The sequence below is a fragment of the Styela clava genome, chromosome 1 (assembly GCF_964204865.1).
Source record: "Styela clava chromosome 1, kaStyClav1.hap1.2, whole genome shotgun sequence".
Taxonomy (NCBI): Eukaryota; Metazoa; Chordata; class Ascidiacea; order Stolidobranchia; family Styelidae; genus Styela; species Styela clava.
Window position 1 is genome coordinate 26,141,311 of NC_135250.1, and position 23,095 is coordinate 26,164,405.

At 34.9% G+C, this 23,095-nt stretch overlaps 1 protein-coding gene across 1 annotated transcript; it reads left to right on the forward strand.

Moving 5' to 3' along the window:
• The first annotated feature begins 611 nt into the window (after nt 1-611).
• Nucleotides 612-18,333, forward strand: LOC120326188 (uncharacterized). The gene is made up of 18 exons (XM_078112921.1): nt 612-745; nt 3,112-3,181; nt 3,648-3,912; nt 4,474-4,624; nt 7,463-7,642; nt 9,539-9,754; nt 10,072-10,164; nt 10,458-10,557; nt 11,177-11,349; nt 11,672-11,916; nt 12,497-12,665; nt 12,948-13,070; nt 13,263-13,454; nt 13,944-14,123; nt 14,235-14,338; nt 14,758-14,920; nt 15,451-15,561; nt 16,358-18,333. The coding sequence occupies exons 1-18, from the start codon at nt 727-729 to the stop codon at nt 16,540-16,542; spliced, it is 2,739 nt and encodes a 912-aa protein (XP_077969047.1). The 5' UTR covers nt 612-726; the 3' UTR covers nt 16,543-18,333.
• The last annotated feature ends 4,762 nt before the right edge of the window (nt 18,334-23,095 follow it).

Below are 23,095 nucleotides of genomic sequence, written 5' to 3' on the forward strand. Positions count from 1 at the left end.
AAAATTGACAGCAAAAGAAATTTGGTACTTTAAGTCGTTCGCGGTGGTCGATATGTATGTTACAGACCACGGTAACGTTAAAGTCGTTCGTACTCACGGGTATTAGGTAAACTAGAACGGTGTATTATGTCTCAAATAGATCATATGTAGCGTTTTATGTATACACTGATATTATTTTGATTGGAAATTTTCGTTTGATAAGAAAGTCAGTGTTTGAACATGTAGTTGATTAATCTCAGGGACGGCAATATCGCATTCTTCGCTTCGACTGGGTAGTAGAAAATTGAGTATAGGTGGAAATTGACCATTTTTTTGTTTGGATGTTTGCTTGTGCATGGCTTTTCAAAGAGAAGAAGAAAAATGTCGAAATGGATATTAGCGTTTCCAATTGATGCTAAAACCGGAAAAACATGAAATTTCGATCTTTGATAATTTTCGTTATTTTGTTTTCGGCAAACGAAGAAAACCAGCATATATGCAACTGGATGTTATCGACATACTAAAAAGTCTGCAGGAGGGCCTCCTAATTAAATTTTTCGTTAAAAAAATTTGAAAGAATTTTTTTTTTGCAGCATTCAGGTCACGTATAACATTCAAATTTGCCTAATCATGACAATATATTTCTGTTTTCAGAAATTTGCTATCTTAAATAATCAATATTATAAAAAACAATTATTCCTGATATTTAAAGGCTAATCACCGACCAACAAAAGTAAGAAAAACAAAATGAAATTTGCTTATAAAGGTAAGTTTTGATTTGATGGATCATTTCTGTGACATTTTGCTCCAACTATCGAACAATTGTTATTCATTTGCACGCTAAGTATGTTTATTGTAATGTGATATTTGTAAATGTAAGTGAAACTGTAATAATAGAAATTCAACATTGTAAAAGGCGATTCGTGAAATGGCATTTCTACTAATAATAAACGTGTATTACCTTTGTTCCCGCAGTGATTAAAGCTTTGTTTAACGAAAGAAAGCACATGTGACAAATGTTAGGTCAAAACTGGCAACATGATTTAGAATTGATTAATTATAATTGAACTAGACTCGAACCCGTGGAGTAGCGTTTTAGATAAATGTTTTTGTACTTGACGAAGATTGCTCGTCTCATTTTCCATATTCGTTTACTTTCGATATTCCCATTACTGATTACTTCGGCGGTGAAATTGAACAATTATTCCATTGTCCAGATTGCTGACGTCAAGTTTTTAATGCACGAGTGATCGGTCCATTTCTTCCTGATGCGATCTTTTCAATAGGTCACGAAGGGCTATATAGCCAATGGTGTGAAAAAATCCTTTCAAAATTTGTGAACATTACTTGTTCATATCGACGTTGCATATTCGTAAATTTCCAAACCGAAAAGTTGAAACTATAAAAAAGAGCCCCAAATTTCTATAACTTATTGAGTAGAAATGTAATATCATTAATTCCTAAAACAATTTCAGATTTTATAATAAAAATAAATCACAGGAAATGACATTTCAAACAGTTTTAGTTTTCTTAATATATTTCAAAGTTTATTTAAAAAGTTATGAAATAATAGAAAGGTGTTAGCGGATGTCTATATTGAAAATCGTGATAATATTAACTTCCAAAAATAAAATTATGACGTCATAAAGGGCTCGACTTCTAAATTGGAAACAAAAGAAACAAATATAAACTTGTGTCAACCAATTATATATATACGGTGTAATTTATGATAGAAATGGATGCATTTAACCTTATTTTTGTAATCGAATATGCTCGGTAAATGGATAAATCCGTTCTGAGTTCTAGCTAGATCCTTTGTCAATCTTGATATGTGTTAGTTTATTTCTATTACAATTTATAATCTCACCTTTTAATAAATTTAAATTAAATCGCAGGTTGTCTGGACTTAATTATACCACAAATGGTAGCTTAAATTTACACCTTCCCGGAATTCGGATACCATAATTTCTGATTTGGTAATAGGTAGAACCGCATAATAAGGTAATTAGAGAATCAAAAGTGTGAAAACAAAGGATATTTAACCATCAAGATGATATCTCAATTTCTTAATATCAATTACTTTAAATTCAAACACTGTTTTCACACTTATTTTAATAAAATCTGTACAACTTAATAATATTTATTTTTCATACACACGAAATTGTTCCAGTTATGATCCTAATAATTATTCCGCTGTTGTTTCGCGGATAGACATCGTTTTGACAGTCTTAAAACTTTTCCATTGAATAACCTATCATGACCTGATAAATAAATATTCTGATCTCTATCAAGAAACGGTAAAGAGAATAGAGGACATATAGTGAATAAATTTATGATTTGTGTTTTTGTCATCATTACATGATAATTCCAAAGTATTATTATTTCATCTCGGGATGTCGGACAATTTTGCCCAAATAGACCTGGTACTTTCCCATATACATCCCATAAGCATATCTTTAGTGCTAAGGTGATGAGCTATCTTGAAAAATGAATAAGAGAAAGATTAATGCACGTATTGCGTGCAAATTTGGCACGAATGTTCGAAAGCGGAAACTTATTTATGATTAGAAAAGAATAATTATTGGAAGAGTGGACCTAATATATATCACCTCTATTTGCATGAAATATATTCCAAGAGTTAATTTAAATTAACTGTTAATTCACAACCACGCAACATGCACGGCGCTTTGCTAAAAATACAGTTAATACTCTATAGGTCTCTCATATTGAGGCAAGTACGCGCAAGTTTTGCGAAAATGTTCCGCGTCAAATCGAGTATATTGATAATGGAATATGTAGTACGTGCTGTGATGTCACAATAATTATTGATAAACGTCATACTTAATTATTTTCTACGTCACCTCATTGATATTTCTCAAAAAATATTGCGATATTCGGAAAATACGCTATTCGGATATGGAAATATGATTGTACCTAATTATCAATTCGAGTTAAATTAGTCGTTTGGGATTTCTATTATTCCAGACGCTTATTAACTTCCGAACATCTTAGAAATTTCATGCATACTTAACTGTATCATTGAAATAGGATATTTAGTTTAATTTTCATGGCTTATATAGCCCGATATACTATTGATATACTTTTTTGTTATTCTGCATTATTTTCATACAGAAATGCTGTTTTTAATCATTGCTGCTACAATATCACTGGCAAGAGCTGGAAATGTACACGATATCCAGAAGTAAGTGCAAAATAAGGCGTTTATGAATTTTTCGTTATTTTAACTTTTTAAAGTGACGGTTCCCAATGTTGCCGATACTGGCATTTGAGTTAATATACAACTTTGCTCTTATGGAAGAGTTACATATTTTGTGGTAGTTAAGGATACCGTTACCCTTTGCGAAAAATAATTACAAAAGTACTATTATATATGGGTAATTCCAAATAACGGCATGCAAAACGGCTGTGGTTTGTCGTAGGCTACCTTTTTACTGGTGGGCCCCTCTTCAGAAAGTTCACAAGAAGGGGGCATGCCGTTTGCTTAACCTTTGAATTAGCGTTACGAGAACACATGCAAATGGTTATTCTAGCCCTAACTTCTAATGAATCGTAAAGTCGGAACTATCGGATAAACCAAATTGCTATACAACACTCGCGTATAACTAAGGCTATCATGAAACATTCATTCATGCAATTTCTACTTCTAGACGCGCCACAAAAGCTGAAGAAGAGCAAGCTCGCGTACAAACATATCAACTGCGTTTACAAAACACAATCGCAGCAAAATATAACAAGAGTGAACTCACAAAGATGAGATCAGATCCTCTTCAATGTTATTCATGTCAAGATGCAAAGACGAACGAAGAATGCAATGCTGGAGGAATGGTGACTTGTCTTCCAACACAAACTTCTTGTCAAACCGAGATCAGAATATTTAATCCAACTGATAGCGTCAGTGTCAGAATAAAGAAGGTGAGCCTATTCAGCTTACATCGGCAATATTATTCATTGCGCAAGCAATCGAAAAACTTTACCGGCACTTCGAGTCTGAAAGTTAAGCTGGGTATCAGCGTAAATTTTAATTACTCTGAATATATGGAAAGGCGTGTTCGATTTAATGTACAAGAGTACCGTACCTAAATGTGGGAATAGTCCAATAGCACAGAAATGAATGAGGTATTTAGTAATTACACGACTAATATAACTAAAACATGGCTGAAACAGCTACTGGTGTCCTGCCATTTCAGGGTACGTGGCACGGCGCTTAGTAGAATAGCGTGGCAGCAAATTTCCAATGCATGACAAAACAACCTTGCCGTCACAGCACTGATTTTATTATGTCATTGAATGATTATTTTCCTAGGTTGATATTTAATTCAATCTTTAATAATGATTCTTAACTGCAGCCAACACATCGGATATTTGCCCACCGTGGTAATTCATAGTCTCTGTGTATGGTAATTTGCCCCTTGACTGGCCGACAAGACTGAAACCTAACCCTTATCTTCTAATCTAATCATGTATTAATTTCAGGGCTGCAAGCAAGATCGCGCTTGTCACAACAACTTCTTACAAAACGACCGTAAAGCTTGGCCTTCAACACAGTGTAAGACAATACCAAGAACTTCTTTATCAGTATGTAGATACTGCTGCACCGACCCTGGGTGTAACAAAGCATTGCCTGGTAAGATTATATCTATACCGTTGCATCGTTCATTCATTTATGTGTTACAAAGGCAGGCAAAATGGCGATCGGTTAAGATTGTCATATTCATTTAACCCGGGAGAGGAAAAAGTCGATTGGATGACTAAGTAATATTCCTCTCGTCCGGTTATCGGTTCATATCGGATATGGTAATAGTTGGCAAAGTTATTTGTTTTGAATGAATGATCTTCAACTCTCAAAGTAAGGGTGCTAGTATGACCTAGTAGTTTATGCGTGGGAACGTAAATCAAATACTTGGATATGCTGGCATTGCAGATTAATAATCTCGGGGCCAAACCCCTAATTCCTCACGTCACCGAAGGTTTAATGGATTGGGTTGGCAAGGCCGAAACGGTTTACTGCTTGTGTAGAGTTTTTTTTGTGATGAAAGTAAACAACTGGTCCACACCTTCATATGAAATCCGGTACAAATAATTTGTCTGGAAACTTTCTGACTTTACCGCAGTCTATTGAACAATCGTGTCCATATATTTAAGCATATTCAGTAAAGTTTTTTTGTGATAAAAATCCAAAAAGATTGTATCAAAACAAGGCAGAAGACCTGTCACTTTTGCAAAAATTACAACGTTTTCGTAAATTTTATTTGATATGACAAACAATAAAGCTCTTAATTCTATCTGAGCATCTAGAAAATTATATAAATATTTTTCTCGGACAATCAAAGAATAACACTAGATAATATCTTCCTTGTTACGTCATAGGGCAAGTATAGCGATCACGTTCTTTGAGGTCAATGTTTATATTCGCGAACTTTGGAATTTTAAGTAAACTTAATTTTTAACACATTGTACAAAATTGGAAGTTCTTTGAAATAAGGCAGTTATTGTATATATATATATATATAATATGCTACTGTAGGCTATCTAGTAAAATACCATCATATAATTACTACAAAATGCTAGACGTTTTCGGTATATGTCAACAGTGCGCGTGTGGGCGAGATTATGACCAGTTTGAAATCTCGAACGATTTCAGTTTTCAGTTTATTTTCCTATTGCCCTTAGCCCGGTGGCCAATTTTTTACGTGCGCTTATTTGTATAAATCGTCATACTTCATTTTACATTTTGCCAGTGGTCAAATTGTGTGGGAATGCGTAAATAATAACAAATAGTCACTAGGATGAATCGATAATTCCAAGTTCGTTATCGACGACAAACAACATGACGTGACCGCAATCCCGTCAATAAGTTAACATGGAAGTGTGCAGATAAATCTCAAAAGTATTCAAATATATTGTAAAGTAACCAACGCCTTGAAGCCTCAGCCTCAAGAAGAAATTCTGACTATTTGAAGCCTTGATTTCCAATATTGCAATTTTTATATAACCATACGTTGTTGAAGAATTACGTGTCGATTTTTAATAAATTTGGTTGTTTAATCAACTTTAATCAACATTTTTGCCATACAACCGAATATTTCCTGACTTGGGCGTAAAATATGGCGAGAGCTTTCCCTAATTTTACTAAGATTTATGACGTTAGTTGTGAAACAATCTTTCAAAACAAATAAACAGGAATAATTCTTGCTCATTTCCCATTTGTTGGCCAGTCGACGTCGACTGAAAATTAATTGAAAAATCCAAATTCATGCCACAAATATGTGTCACACTGTGTGTTACCTCACGGTAAAATCCCGATGTATCCCGATAAGGTTGTGATCCATGATAACGGTATATATGATTATTTACTACCAGAAATCCAATCCAATCTTGATGCATTTTCTGAGTAAATTTATTTTGATTAGATTTTCGGTTACTAAATTTACAGGTCTGTTTTCAAAATAGCTCACACGATTATGCCAAATATTCTTCCCGACTGATCTACGGTCTGCCAGGAGATGAGTTTAAATATAGTGGCGTTTTGCCAAGCAAAATTTACCATTGAATGGCTGCTGACACTTTGTGATGTGAATGGTAATACTCAAAAATGCAACAACCTGCTTTAACTCTAATTGAAGTGTCTCAGTGTTCTTGAAAGTACTATAGAGTAACATGATTCTTTGCGACATGCCAATATCTTCGACTATGCGTTGGCAAAAATCAGTAAATGAATTAGGTAAGCTTTGCGTGTGTACTTCTAAATTTGAACTTATTGCACTTTTTACATCTTTTTTTTAGCAATTTTGATTGTTTTATATTTCCAAATCCCCAAATCCATATTTGATATTCTGTAAATATATGAGACAAATTATTCATATATATATCAATTATTCATAGGACGTTCACGAAAAATATAAAAGCCAATCTTTTCATGAGCGATATAATAAATTATCTGATAGAATCTATCATATGGTCTCGTTAGTTCGACGTTCTGCATTTAGAATAGTTCACCTGTTATAATAATCTGTCGTAGTATTTATTTATTTATGTAACACCTTTAAATGGTATAAGGTCTGATGCACTTATTTTGAACATACTCGGAAGAAGAGCATTATAGTTAATATGTCTTACATTAGAATTTGTCAACGTTATGCTTTGAATAACCAAAGACCAAGCATGAACAGTAATTAAATCACTATCTTTCTCTTCTACCTATACTTACTTCTGATTTGAATAGAAGTTAAAGTTACTAGAAAATGTAAATAAAATTATCTGATCTTTTCTAAAGTGTCATAGAATATACTTTAATGCTAAGTGGTAAAACTTATTTATTAAATTTGGTATAGACATGTACTTTTCTTTGAAAATTATAATTTAGAAATTTTGGGAAGTTAATTGAAATAATTTCTGGCAACTATATTAGTCATTGCTTAATTTGGTAAAATCAGAAATTAACAACTTTTCAAATATATTCTAGCTCATGTATGCGGACCGATATCTCCGCCCGAGAATGGGCACGTGTCTTGTTCAACTTCAAAAGTTCAATCTTCAGTTTGTACTTTCACGTGTGATCCGTGTCATAACCTGGTTGGATCCAGAGTTCGAATGTGCTTAGAAGACTCTGCTTGGTCAGGAACGGAAACGAAATGTGTTTATGGTGAGTTTTGTATTTCAATTTCAACTTTTTAGTGAATAATTTCAGTTATTCGGAATTCATTTTGATCACACTCATTATGACTACTTCAAGTTTGTCGTTTATGATTTATATTTACCTTGAAGCAGAGCTTAATTCTGTATGACTTTAGTATTTTTACTCATAAAAATCAAACACTCCAAAATTGACTTTGAAAATAATATTTTTTGAATATAAAACATATTTAATCTTGAATACTTCTTTCTGATATAAAGATGATAATAAGGTGTTAACATTAAAGAAACAATATCAAATGACCATTTCTGTAGCGCCAAAATTGTGAAACTGGGTCTTAAGATTTGAATACAGTTATTGCCATTTTCTGGAATTCACCGAGAAATGCATAGAAATACAAAGAACAAAATTACAAATTACTTGAAAATATCGTACAAAACCACAACACCTTTCTAGATTTGCGTATTTTGCTTATAAGTGGGTATGATAACATACAAATTGAAACATAATGCCAAATTATAGGTTCTGTTATTCGCGATTCAGATAATCATCTCAGTATGTCTTTCATGAACTCTTATAGAGATCCGAGAAACGATAAATACAAAATTGATGCAAACTATTCGTCTGACGTTATAGACACACAATATGATATCTGTTTGTGAATACATTGCATTGATTTTGAAATCAATTTAATTTTCTAGAAATTGCATTTTACTTGTACGTCATAATCCGACAAGAAAAAACAAATATCCGGTTCAATGCATGTATTTTCTGGGTGGTCACTCACAGGCTCCAAGCTGGCGACTCAAGATCAAATATTATTTTTGTATTTGGGTGCAAATCCCCATTTATTTCTAGAAAAAAGCGGGTTTCAATTTTGAGCTGATTTTGCCGAAATTTTGAAACTTCCGAATTATCGATTTAACTCAAATATTGAGCCTTGTACAGCGCGATTACGTTTAGCTGGATTATAGGGACAGTTACTCGGTTTTATCCAACTAATAGTACCCGAAGAAATTTAGGAATGTTTTTTTCTCTTCTTATGGCTATGGTGTTTAGGGTTAGGCAAAATTCATAATTTGGTACTACTTTATTATTGCGAAACCATAACTTTTTCATCTGTTTATTTTTTATTTAATATTGTTCATTCAAGGTTAGGTTATTATACCGCTTTCTAATGCTAACCAAAGATACACACATTCAAAGAAAACATATATATTAGAAAATTAATAGTAGAGATATTACCCAGAACAAAATTTTCTAATCTATATAGAAAATAAAAGTTGGCACCGAGTGAGAAGTTACATTACAGTATATAAAATTTAAAAAAAATCACAACTTTTACAGTCTGTACAAACCAAGATGACAGAGTCGCGTAAAAGTATCACCATTATCACATTCTTTTGTCGATGATATCGCGACTCGGATTTCAATATGCTTGTCGCTGTCTGGCTGACGTATCAAATCTTCGTAACTTAATATCGAACATAACCTAATACTGTTATTTATTCAATATGGATAATCGTGATCCCCTTTATGAAGGTTTTACTGAGTAGGGTTTAAGCCTGCTTAACCTAGAGAGATCGAAAGAAAAATAAGTAATTGCAGCTAAAATTTCCTGTATTAACGCGATGGCGGCAATTACATTAAATCGGTAAAATTTTATCATTACTTGAATTGAAACAAAAAAGTTGAATTTTTTGTTTATGTGACTTGTTGTTCAAACATATAAATGATTTCATACCGTGATATCATAATAAAAAGTCAAAAACATGGAAATGTGACGACATAATAATACTTTTTAGACAAATTCAAGTTAACACTACAAGGGTAACTAAACAAACATGGGTAGACGTTTCTTTTGCATCAAAATAACCAAAATTTCCATTTTCCCATCTTCTTCAGATAACTCGCTTCCTGGTTGCGCGGTGGGTACAACATGTCCAGCAAAATCTATCTTGTCTCCGGACAATGGAAACGTTGAATGTTCGAACTCTAACAAATTTGGATCTGAATGTCGATTCATATGTGATAGAGGATACATGATTAACGGAAAACGTGTTTTAAGATGCAATGAGAATACAAGAGATTGGGACGCAGTGAGACCCATCTGTGTTAGAGGTGAGACACGCCTTTTTTGTGAATGTTTCCCTATCGTGAACTTGATAGATGACCAAATATTGATTATCAACTTTATTGGACGCGGATTGATTTGCTTAATGTTGTTGTTGGGCTCGTTGTTGTTATTGTTGTGGAAATTCGCTCTTCTCATCAATTGTTGGAACAATTTAGAATTTTTAGGACTAGAAAATACATTTTTCTCAGTTGAGCCCGATGTTTCACCCTAAATTATGTTGTTTTTTATAATTCATGAAAACACTTTATATTTTAGCACTGCTCGCTTGTTTATTAAAATGCAAAATATTGTTTAATTTAAGGTGATGATACTTCCAATCCTTGCAACGTTTTCGCCGTTTTTGATTTTGCTTCCGATGGAAAACTTGAATGTGAATGCAGTACTGGATTTCGAGGTAAGTTTGAGCCTATATTGGCACGATCAATTTTTCTAATCCAAGTTTTCCCAGCTGAAGATAAACATCGACAAATCTTAACCTGATTTCTATTCCTATCGTTAAAATTAACAGTTTTTTCAACTTGCGCACGGACAATGCGATATTTAGTCGACTCTACTTTCAATTTTAACGGTCATTTTGCCGGTAGATCTGGCGCATTACTGAAATCTGGAACAGACACCATATATATATATCGCCCTCTATATTTTTTTTGCAATATTTCACTAATTGTTCAATACTTATCATTTTAGGTGATGGTTACATTTCCTGCGAAGACGTAAACGAATGTCAAGAAGGATCCCACGTTTGCGATTCAAACGCAATTTGCATCAATACATTGGGATCTTACAGGTAACTTCGTTTTTTTTTTCTTCAGAAAGTTTTCTCGAAAAAAAAATCACTTACTGACTGGTGCACTTACTCACAAGTATATTGTACTCGTCTATGAGCGAAGTTATGGCGACCAATGGAGCGCCTGGGAATAACTATATATATAGAATTATGGGGATACATGTCGCGTTAGGTTCCATTACATTTGAACCCACGTACATTTGAACCCATGACAATTTCACCTGTATGCTATTGCACCTATGGAATTTTTTTTGTTTCACGGATAGTTAAACCCATACTAACCCTAACCCATGGGTTTTAGCACCCGCATATAGATTGAACCCGTGGATATACGCATGGGTTCAAATGTACATGGGTTCAAATGTACGGTCACCGTCGCGTTAGTAAGTAGTGACTGACTCAAGATTTTATATAATTTAATTAAGTCAATTTTATCAGGACAGAAATCTAAAGAATCGAAGTTCATTGAAAAAAACTTTTGTTGTAAAAGCTTTTTCGCTTGGTAGGTAGACTGGCAGTGAACGTGTGAGAGATCCAGCCCAGCACGACATCTGAAAACGTTTCTGAAGGATTATCCATTCCGAAATTTTCTTCTAAATTATCATATATACTTTTCCAGATGCAAATGCAAAGTTGGTTACGTCGGAAACGGACGGGAATGCCGTGACATTAACGAGTGTACGTCATCAGCAAACGATTGTGACGTGGAAAATGGACTTTGCATTAACATCGATGGCGGATATACATGCACATGTAAGCCAGAATACACGGGAGATGGCGTGAATTGCTCAAGTACGTTAATATAAAGTTTAAATTCAATGTAACTCAAATATATTCTAAACTTGGCCTCCTCGGTTGGCACATCGTGCTAAGCTTTCGGAATACGCTTGCCATCGCACCTCTGATTAATCTGCGCGGGCTCGCAGGTTCGAATCCCGTGAAGGTAATTATAACACTGGCAAACGATTCTCATACCCGACATGAACTGGCAACCGGGTAAGAGTTTGTGATTTGACATATAATTTGGCCGCGTTATCGACTTTGCTCTTCCCAGAGATGATTATGAAAATCCTATCCTAAAATATTGCAGACTAAACGCATTTCTATTTTACAGGGGTGAATCTGTCCTGTCCTGGAGGGCTAGTCGATGATCTTTGCTTACCCGATGAACCAGCACATGGCGAAGATCCGACAAAACCAGTTGAGTTAATGGAGGAAGAACCGCCTACTGATAAACAACTCTTTTCTGATGGTTTCTCTTCTCTTGCTAAAGTTGATAGTTGCGTAAGATTGACTGAACATAGACCCTCGATGGTGCGAGATCCGAACACTTATGAAAACATGAACAAAAAATTACTGGTATGGAATTTAGTTCATTTTATTATTTTTTGTTTTACAACTAATTTTAAAACTGTCTAGTTTTTTACGGACTTGAAAGAAAAGGAATGTCTGCTTTTTTAACTTTTGACACCAGTATTTAGTTTCATAAAATTACTAGATTGGAACAGCACATAAAGGTTATAAAACATGGTGATTCGATGCAATATAATTTATTTGCCAAAAATTGTTATTCGATAATTTAAACTTTTTACTTCGCACTATTTACATCTCGTGACTCGTATTAAAAGTTTTAAAATGTCTTTCGACTTTACGTAATTCTTAAAACGTATTTCAACAATAACTTGACGATTTATTGTGCTGTCTATAACCTATTTGCATAGTGACACACATCTATTTGGCCACTAAGTTAAGTATTTTATGCCTGCTACAGAAATTGACATAAGTAAAATACGCCTAATTTTCATCCGCAATTACGGAGCATCCGAAGTTAGACGCATTGATTTAAGTTCAATAAGTTGTCGGTTTAAAAATCTCGTCCGAAGTTAGTATCTTTTACTCAAATTGCGCACTTTATATTTATTATTTTCTATTTTTACAGAATAAATTGATGTCATATTCCAACAGTAGTCGAATAGTATTCGGTCCATGGATAGGATTAGACGATAGAATTGAAAGCGGAGTACTGAGATGGAGAGACGGTAAACCGCTTGACCGAAAGGACTTTCAAGTGTGGGCCCCCGGTCAACCGAAACTATTGGAAGATGGAGGTAAGAAATATTGGACATGATTACAAAATTCAGCTTTCGATCGCTTTGCATATTTGTTGTGATTGTTGTAGTTGCTAAAATCCGCTATTTCAGCAAATTATAGACGAATTGATTTTAAATTATTTGAAGACGGAAGAGGTCGCCTGAAGGCTATTACTTTTTTAAATTTTTTTGCCGGAAACTTCAATTCCGTGTTCCACGGATCCTGATATTTTTCCCAAAATTTTGCTATTTTATACCAATTCATATGAACATTTCTTACAATAATCATGCCTTTTTCAGGTTTGGGAAATTGTGTGAACCTTATATCCGATCCTGTTTCCAGTCATACAACAAGCTTCTTATGGCAAGTCACGTTGTGCAGCAGTGCAACTCGATATGTATGTGACACTGAGCGAAGTGATGGTAAGATAATATTTTTTTCGTGTCTTGAGAATAAAGGGTGGAATAACATTAAAATTGAGTCAAGGAAGCTAATACAAGCAATATTTGAAATCTACAGCTATTCAAAGAAAAAAATAATGGTCCCTAAAAACGTTCCATTAATGTAGCTAATAATACAGAGCCTCAAAAAAATAAATTCTATATTTTACACAGAACCAATTGTTTCTCTCTGCATCCCTCTTGTGGATCCAACACACGGCAAAGTCTCCTGCTCAAATGGTTGGAGAATCAACTCAGTATGCTCGTATTCTTGCGACCCTGGTTATATTCTCCGAGGCCCGAGCAGTAGAATTACTTGCCAATCCAAAAATATGATGTGGGATAACGAGCCGCCAGTGTGTGTCCGTAAGTAGACGTTTATTATTGAACACTAACTGTACATATGGATCGTTGGTATTGTGGGTCATGTGGCTACTTTTGTTGTACACAAAGTGCTTTTCTCTTTAACCAAAGGACCAATAGATTTGAAAAAAAAAGCTTCAAGAACTAGACATTTTACCACAAGTTTCGCTAGTTTTGCGCATATTGCGCAATCTTTTTGGCGAACCTGATTTACATGTATGACCTTACCGATTCTCTTGAATTGTTACGGTTGTGGCACTTGATTTATGATTTTGATTTGAAGATTTTGAATATCCAGTTAATCGACTTCTATACATAAGCTACTTGTGTACTCCGATTTGCTATTTGACCTTCTTGCGCACATATTTGAGCATTACTCTCACGATTGAACTATGAGCGCAATAAAATCAATCATCATAACGCATTTATCACTAGTTAAATAAACAAAATCGGTTCTACATATATTAATATATATATTATTCTCATGTACAGGTGCTATTTGCGACCGACCATTGATGCCTCCTAATTCTGGACGAATGGAATGTACAGATGAAAACAGGGAATTCTCAGTTTGTAGATTCACATGTAAACCCGGTTATACGTTGCACGGTAATTCAACAGTGACTTGTCAAAGAAATTTGAAATGGAGTTCTCAGCGGCCTTGCTGTCGAGGTAAGCTCATCGGCGAATATTTGTCAAATATATATCTAACAAGTTGTTTAGTGTGATGATTGATTATGATTAATTTTTATTCATATATATATATTGTGTTTTATATTTCAGATGATTGTCCACCATACGCAAGAATGAATTTGATTATGGTATTGGATAGTTCAAGGAGTATAAATGCGGAGAATTTTGAATTAATCAAAACATTTGCAAAAAGAGTAAGTATAAAATTACTTTTGTTTCTTGCATTTGTCAGACTAAATTGAACGATAAACATGTATCGTTGCAGTATATGAGGATTTGGTCCGCAAGGTAACACGAGCTCAGTCAGAGATATCGAGAACTCACCCCGGGGGAAATTCACAGTCGTCCATCGCTAAGCTATAAACTATATCTAACTCCACACGCCAAGTATGAAATAGCATTCTCCGACCTGTATTGATCACTGAATAGGGGGCATTATCCGCTAATTTCCCAAGCCATATTATCGGATTTTCCTTCTTCCCATTACCTGACCTAAATCCTAGCTCTCTAAACACGTGATAAAGTTCATTGTTTTTGTGCGAGGGCTTACGGTAAAAAAGTCAATTACTAGGTTGTTCCATTCCTGGTCTGATTGTATTCATCCTTTTTTCAGCTCCACAGAAGATTTGAAGTTTCCGAAGATTTTACTCACGTATCAGTCATATCATACAGCAGCAGAGTTGAATTACTGAACAACAAAACTGTTTTCAAATCGAGCGATGAACTCGATTCAGCTTTAGATAATCTTGCGTACGAGGGAGCCGGAACTCTGATAGGTAAGTTTAATTTGTGATTTTGCATTGAGAGCAAAGTGGCAGTGTTGGTTAGAAGTCCCTAAACCGGCACCGAGCTGTGAGTCCAGTCGAGTCACGGGAAATCCGAGTCAGTCTAGAGTCGAGTACACTCTTTGCGACTTTAATGACTCGTGACTCGATTTCTCTTTCGACTCAAGGTTTAGAGTATCTGTACCCAACAGTTCGTCACCGCAATGTCATCAAAATCCCAGCAAAGTTTTAGAATTGTGAGAAATGTCATATGTAAAGTTAAAAGAGTTAGCGAATGCCATATGAAGGTGTGCATATTGATTAATAAATATTCATTAATTAAAATAACCGTCATAATCTGATGAAGAACATCGCGCCTGATTCAAAAAAAATGTTGAAATAGATAAAAGTGATATCCTTCTAAACTCTTCTTTCACCTACCAATACTGAAGAAATAACAACACCAAATTGACAAAACAATCCATAGTTCCATTACGTGTCCAAAAATAACAGGATTCACCAACAATATTTTGTTTCCGCAGGTAGAGCAATAACCTACGTCACAGACAACTTGGCAGGGAAAAGACCAGGCAGTGGAGATATTGTTGTCGTACTCACAGATGGTATTTCACATGATGACGTTTATTTTCCTTGTAAGTCTTTTTTTTATTACTTATCGATCTTAAGATCGGTAAGTATGTTGATAGGTATTTGTCTGTTTGTCTGTTTGTCTGTTTGTCTGTTTGTCTGTTTGTATGTTTGTCTGTTTGTCTGTTAAATGAATGCGATATCTCACGAACGCGTGTCTCTGCTCCAAATTTTGCATGTGCATGCATCTTACCTCGGACCAGAAGCCTATAGATTTTGGGTTAATTATGTCGTATAATTAACGAGTTATTAACTAATTACCTATCTAAGATCGATAAGTCTTCGGTCTCCGACCGATATTCTCGTTTTATACTTTGTTAATGCATGGGTTCGTAGGTTCGAACAACGTGCGAGGTTAGTTATGTGCCAGAGGATTTCTGGATTACTCGCCGCCGTAGGGTGGTTCACGTAACCGCTGATCGGTTACGGCAAAGCTTTCTTTACCATCAATGCTTCCGAAAACAAATAACTGGCTAACTAATCCCATACCTGACATGGACTGGTAACCGGACAAGAGGCCATGGTTCGCTATAAGTTATGACTGAGCCGCCCTATTGGCTTTTCTATCCCCGGGATAAATATGTAAATACTGTCCCATAAGCCAAATTTCATTAGATTCAATAAAAGAGCAAAAGTTGGTTATATGGCTGTCCGTACAAATCGTTACTTGGAGTGTAGTATCGGCGCTTGAAAACAATAATTAGTTGTGTCTCCGTCGTAAGCGAATATTAAGTTTTAGCTCAACAGGTATACTCGTGGTAACAATTTCCAAATTTTATTTTCTTATTACTTTTATTTCAGCTAAAACTCTCCAAGAGACAGGAGCTCATATCATAGCTGTTGGTGTTCGACATGCATGGAGATACCAATTACAAATGATTGCGTCAGAGCCTACTGACGTCAACGTCGTTGAAGTTGAAACATATAATGACCTAAATCATATTGTTAACGTAATAGGCCAAAAAGTTTGCCATTTATCATGCTGATTATCATATTTTAGTAAGTTTGCGATAACTTCATAAAATTCAAGACAGATTAGACTTACCTCCTTTCTATTATCCTAGCGAGAACGTAAATTCCAGCGCCAAAAGGTTTTGTGACGTAATATTTCCCATTTTTGATGTTACATTTTTGGATTAAAAAACTCGTTTTGTCACGCTGGACTGCGAAACACCAATAATCTAAGTACAATACGTACTTAATCTTACAGGAGCTCTGTTATCCAGCATTTTGACGGTCATATCTGAGAAATTGGTGGACTTATTTCAGAAAATGTAAATTTTACTAAAATGCCCAAAACTGAAAAGTGGCAAATGCATAATGACAAATTTGAAAATTAGGAAATGCTTACACTTTTATCCCTTATTTGCAACGTATCAAAATGAACTGTTCCAAGCTTTACGAAAATTATTGTAATATTCTTTTAATTTTCTTGTAAAAAGTTATATTTCTATACTTCTTTTATATTTTATATAATTTATTTCAAACATTCCCATTTTATCAGTACATTACTGACATTGTGTATACTGCCGCCATTATTTTTCTTATTTCAAAGACATTCTCGCTTACGCCCAAAATATCGCCATTAACCTTGGCTGAGAAATGCTTGCGCTCCAGTAGTATGTGTACCAATATGGAGGCAACTGATTTTCTTTGCATACTTTACATCAAGTTGTGGTCAAGGGACTGAAACCTATGGGCAGGGGGCATATTCACTTGGCTAACACAGACAGTCCCCGAACTCGTAATATAACTAAAATACGCAAAATCAGAATACAATTATGGCCTAACCCTAATCTGGTACACACACTACGGGAGTACCGAAATATTTGCTGTTTTTACTTTAGATCTATTTTCCCCTTTATGAGGATTATTTGCCATTGGTTCAAGTAATATGGTCGATGTTTCAAATTTTACTTTTATTGAAATCATATTTTTTCGCCTCAAACAAGCACCGTATTGTTTCTTTCTCGTTTTTAATACAATAAAAATCTTCCGATACATTTTGTTTTACTCACAAGAAAAAAAAACGAGAATATCGGACAGAGACCGAGGACTTATCGATCGAAGGTTAGGGTATCCCCCAAAACAGCGCTATTACTTCATAGTGACACCTTGTGTCCCATCACTAATTAATTAATAACTCGCTAATTATACGACATATTTCATCCAAAATCAATAGACTTCTGGTACGAGATATGATGAATGCACATGTGAAATCTGGAGCAGATTCAATCTCGCTTTCGTGAGATATCGCGTGCATCTAACAGACAGACGGACAAATACCTATCAACATACTTACCGATTAAAATCGATAAAAAATGAATACAAATATATGAAAAAGTTTGCGTGCATGGCCAACCGTTTGCAGTTATAGTAGAGGCGCGGAAATTATATACAGTGTTGGGCAAAGGTTTTTAAATCCCGTCGTGAGCCAAGTCAAGCTACGTCATCAGAGTCAAAGATTATAGACTATAGTGGCTGAAGGCCAGGCTTGTATAGGATCCGATTCTGCTATAGAATTATTGAATAGCAATGGAATTCCCGTTACAAACGCATTCCAGTTTAGAATTGGCATTTTCACCATTAGTGCTACCGAAGCATCTACGTATTATTTATTATGAAAATTTGTATTGAAACTGTTTTGTATGTATTTTGTATCAATTGTATTGAGTTATTTTTATCTCTATGGAGTTTCGTTAGCAGGGTTTCTTGCATTTACGTCATTTCCTTTTATTTTAGCTTTCACTGAAATTTCCCGCAAATATCGAATCATTTGTTTGAAAACTGTTTTTGTACTGATCAAAAAAAATGGAATCTAGACAAGAAAAAGGCATTAGCAAAGTCTCATGTGATGCTAATGTACAGTTTTGTACGTTCAAATATGTCCAGAAGTTTATTTTGAATTTTGCAACTGTAGAATTTTCCAAATATAGAAAATGGATGCTCCTTCAAGATAAAATTACATTAGATGTTAGAACATTTTACTGCTCATTTTTAACAGTATGCTACTACTTTATACGTGTCTGACATACGCGGGTACTATATAGTTGGAAGTTTTTTCTCACAGATAGTCGATGCAGCAGATCAGGGGCAGAGTAAATCAGAACACTTTTTGCGTTCGCTGAAGTAATAACTCAATTAGTATGAGCTTAACGAAGTTGATTTGAAAATAGTTTGTTGATATGTAAGAAAATGTTTTCACAGAGGCCGCCATTGCTTTAAATCGCCAACATGATAAATATTTTTTTTATTTTATTTTAAAATCTTTAAAAATTATCTGTAGCTATTGTGTTAGCTACGATGATGGTAGTGTGTGTTGTTACCTACAGATTCAAGTTTTATATTTCAAATTTTATTCAATAAGCTAGCAATTCCTAAAATATTTTTGTTAAAATTACCTTATCCTGCAAGGTCTTTGTATATTCGTTGTAAAACTCATGTCGGACGAGTTGACAAGAAGTTGTTGTCTCAACCATAACTCCGGAATCTAAAAAATATACTCCGGATTTGACTCGTCAACCTTACCGGATTCCAAACGATCAAAATCGACTTGACTTGATAATATTGTAATTGACTACGAAAAGGTTGGCATACATACATAATTTTTGCCCCTAGTTCTGTGAAATATCTAAAACAACCATCTGATTTAAAATATTTTTTTGTTCATATCTAGAATATTAACAAGTTACATTTAAACCGATCAAAAATGAATTCATCAGAAAACATTACAAGTTCCAATGGAACTGGTATTTATGAATTATTTATGAAAGAGTGTTACTTTGACGATGATGTTGATGAAATATATCGACAACGGTTGGCGTCGATTGTCTTGACTTCAATTGTGCTCCCGATCAACACTTACTTATTGGTTGTCACATCTTATTACGAGTATCACGTGCAAAAGGAAAATCGAGTAATTTTGAAAAGAGCGAAGGAAAAGGGTCGTATGGATGAGATTAGAATGAATATAAAAGACGACTCGATGAGAGCTTTTATAATTTTTATTGAATGCACTAATTTTGTTGCATTGAGTCTCAGTATATTGTATTTGTATCATTCTCATGCGTTATGGTCGACCCCTAATTTGGTTTCCACTGGGGTCAACGTAATCATTCTTGACTTCATACCAATTCTCCGCCAGTACTCCATTCTTAACTCACCCCATGTTTCTTCAATCCCAGGCAAGCGTAGAAGATTTTTCAACAATAAGTACGTTCAAATAATAGTAATGATTATCAACATCATGCTGTATTTTCAAATAACAATGTTTTTTTATACTGGTCAACTTACATGTTTACTCGTTACTCCATCGTTGTGGAATATTCTGGCAATAACAATATTGTTCTCCATTCGAATTTCTACACAAATTATAGTTGTAAGCTCGACTATTAATACGTTGAAAAAATATAGAAATAAACCAAACCATGGCGAGGAAAGCTTTCTAGTTATGCTGAATCTTATTAGACGATTAATTATCACAACTAAAGTGAAAGTATGTTTTGAAATTATTTGTATGATTTCATTGATAGCTTTGACATGTTTCCCTGTGATGGCTCTGTTTTGTTTTATTATATTTCAATTTTTAAATTCCATTTCATTTATTTGTTACTTATTTACGTTTGATGAATGGAAACTTCGCTTATTCCCGTATATCCGTCAAGTAAACTTGATCAATGCTTCTGTTATACAGTTACCCGATACAAGTAGGAAATGGTATTTACCATAACCGATCAGGGATAAATCATAGTTGAAAGCGTTCGTAAACATTGATCGCGATACCGAAATTATACTTCAAAAAATCCCGAAAATTTACTATAATTTAAAAGTATATGTATCGACTTCAGGTTGGCTGAGGTTGGTAAAACTGCAGCGATCGCCGAAGTTGCCAAGATGACGCGTCCGGCCTTTTACTTTACATATAAATACAAATAAAATGGCGAAATTTATCATTTTAACATTAAATGGTATTTGTAATAATATTTGTTTTACTTTTCCACTGTTCGAAATACACAATTTCGTTGCCAAACCAATTGAATTTGTGAAGTATATTAGGCGCAATATGGCGACGAGACAAAGTAATAGATTTGGTGTAGTGCATTATTGAAAACATTGTATTAGATTTTCTTACTACCGTATTACCGACATATATATGTGTATGACACATTGAAAGAAATAATACAATCTGCGAGTCCTCACCGTAAAACATTTATTTATGGTATTATTCATATGTATATTAATATATTATTGAATATACACATTAATTTTTTAACTTTGCTACTTTATCATTCAAAAATCTATTTACGGCTAAAACACGGCTCGGCAAATATGAAAATAAATCGCTGTAACGTTATCGACTTGAAAATTAGGAAAAATTTCATAGTTTTTAAACCATTCTGTATAAGATATCCGAATCGCAAAAATTCCGTTTTACGTAAAAGTCTCCCAACCCCCATCTGAAAATTTGGCTGTGCCGAGCCTTGTTCTGGCCTGTCGTGTGCAACACATTTATATTACATGTTTAAATTATATTTTATTATTGTTACATTTTTTATTTTACTCAATAAAATTATTTGGAAAATAAATTAGCAAAAAGCATTGATTAAACTGTATTTGTTTGAAAAATAAATCTGTCAGAGTTGTTGGGAAATTATAACATCTTTCAGTTGAAAAATATATCTTATACTGTTACATGTGCTTTGGATGAAAGAACAACTTTGCGTAATAGCACGACCCCGAAAGACTTGATTGAAATTTGTAATTAAGGCATAAGTGGATTTTGTAAAACGTGGGATATTGGCTTAGATTACTTACATACTTCGGGAGCGCCTGATATTTTAGTGATTACTCAGTGTCAGATATTGTTAAAACTGCAGTAATCGTAGCAGTTGCGTGATGAAAGTAGGACGTGGTATTTAACATAACCGATCAAGAATAAATCATGAGGAAAAGTGTGTGTAAACATTGATGGTATTCCCAAAATTATACTTTAAATTTAAAAAATCCTGAAAATATACTAGAATTTAAGAGTATATAAATCGACTTCAGGATTGCGGAGGTTGGTGAAACGGTACCCCCGAAGTATGTGAACCAAGGACGCCGGAATGTAGATATGTACCGGGTTAGGGTTAGGGCATAATTTTATTCCAATTTTCCCTATTTTAGTTCTATTACGAGTTCGGGAACTAGCCAAGTGACCCCAGTAGTATTTTTACCTGAAATTATGGCCTAACCCTTGGTACACATACTACGTTCCGGTGTCCGCTATATTGGTTCACATACTTCGGGAGTACCGGTGAAACTGCAGCCGAAGTTGCCTAGAATCCTAGATAAGTGGATCCCAATCTTTCTACCGTAGAGGACTGGTAAAATTATATAAAATGTACTCGCGGTCAGGCAAAAAAATCTACATGGCGGACCAGTGAAATTATACAAAATGTACTCGCGGACAGGACCAAATCATGTACAAAACAATTAACTCCAGTGAGAATTTTGCTGCTGTTTCGTTTCCAATATAGGATTGAAAACGAAGCTACAAAGAAATTTCTGCAACACGTAGCTCTGCAGCGGTGTCCATTGATTTCTTAGCTTCGTTTTAAATAAAGCTAATTACAAAAAAAAGTTTTTCGCATGAGTAACTGGGTGAAAATACGGACAACAGGTTGAATGCTCGATTACTCAGCGATGGGTATTCATTATCAAGATATATCCAGAATTGTGACAGTGATTCTTTTTTAAATCTGGATTGTAAAGTAGAATCACAACTTTAATCAAGCTTTATTATTTTCATCGGGTTTATCGGGTTCATCATATTAGTCCCTCTGCAGTTGATCGACCGCCTCAAACAAAATTATTTTACATTAAAAAATGACCTTAGTCGGTAACTTGGCACCAGGCTTAAAATCCTGCTGTGCACTACCTGGACAATATCTCTGTTGCGCGTATCGTTACCACCTGCAGGGTGGCCGAAATAAAAAAGCGAAATATGGAATTGCTTTTAGAACCAAGACCGGTCCGCGGTCCAGCGGTTGATAACCACTCGCCTAGACTTTGGCAATATTCTGAAAATTCTACATTGTGGTTCGGTACACCCTATCGATGTGGTACACCCTTCAAACTTTTTGTTAGACCCTGAGATGTAGGCTACTATACACCCGGTTTGCGAGCACTGGGATAGGATAGAATAGGATTTACATATTTATCCCGGGGGAGAGGAAAGCCGATAAGACGGCTTATCCTTATGGCGAACCACGGCCTCTCGTCCGGTTTCCATTCCTAGTCGGGTATGGGAATAGTTTTTTACTGTATTGTTTATTTTCGGAAGCATGGACTTGGTGGTGGAGGAAGCCGTAACCGACCAGCGGTTACGTGAACCACCCAACGACGGCGAGGAGTCCAGCAATCCTCTCGCACATAACCATCCCTGCATGGGATTCGAACCTGCGAACCCACGCAGAGGAATTAGAGGTGCGGTGGCGAGCGTATTCCTAACGCTTAGCCCGTTGAGCCACACCGTCGCGACAAATCTAAATCTCAGTG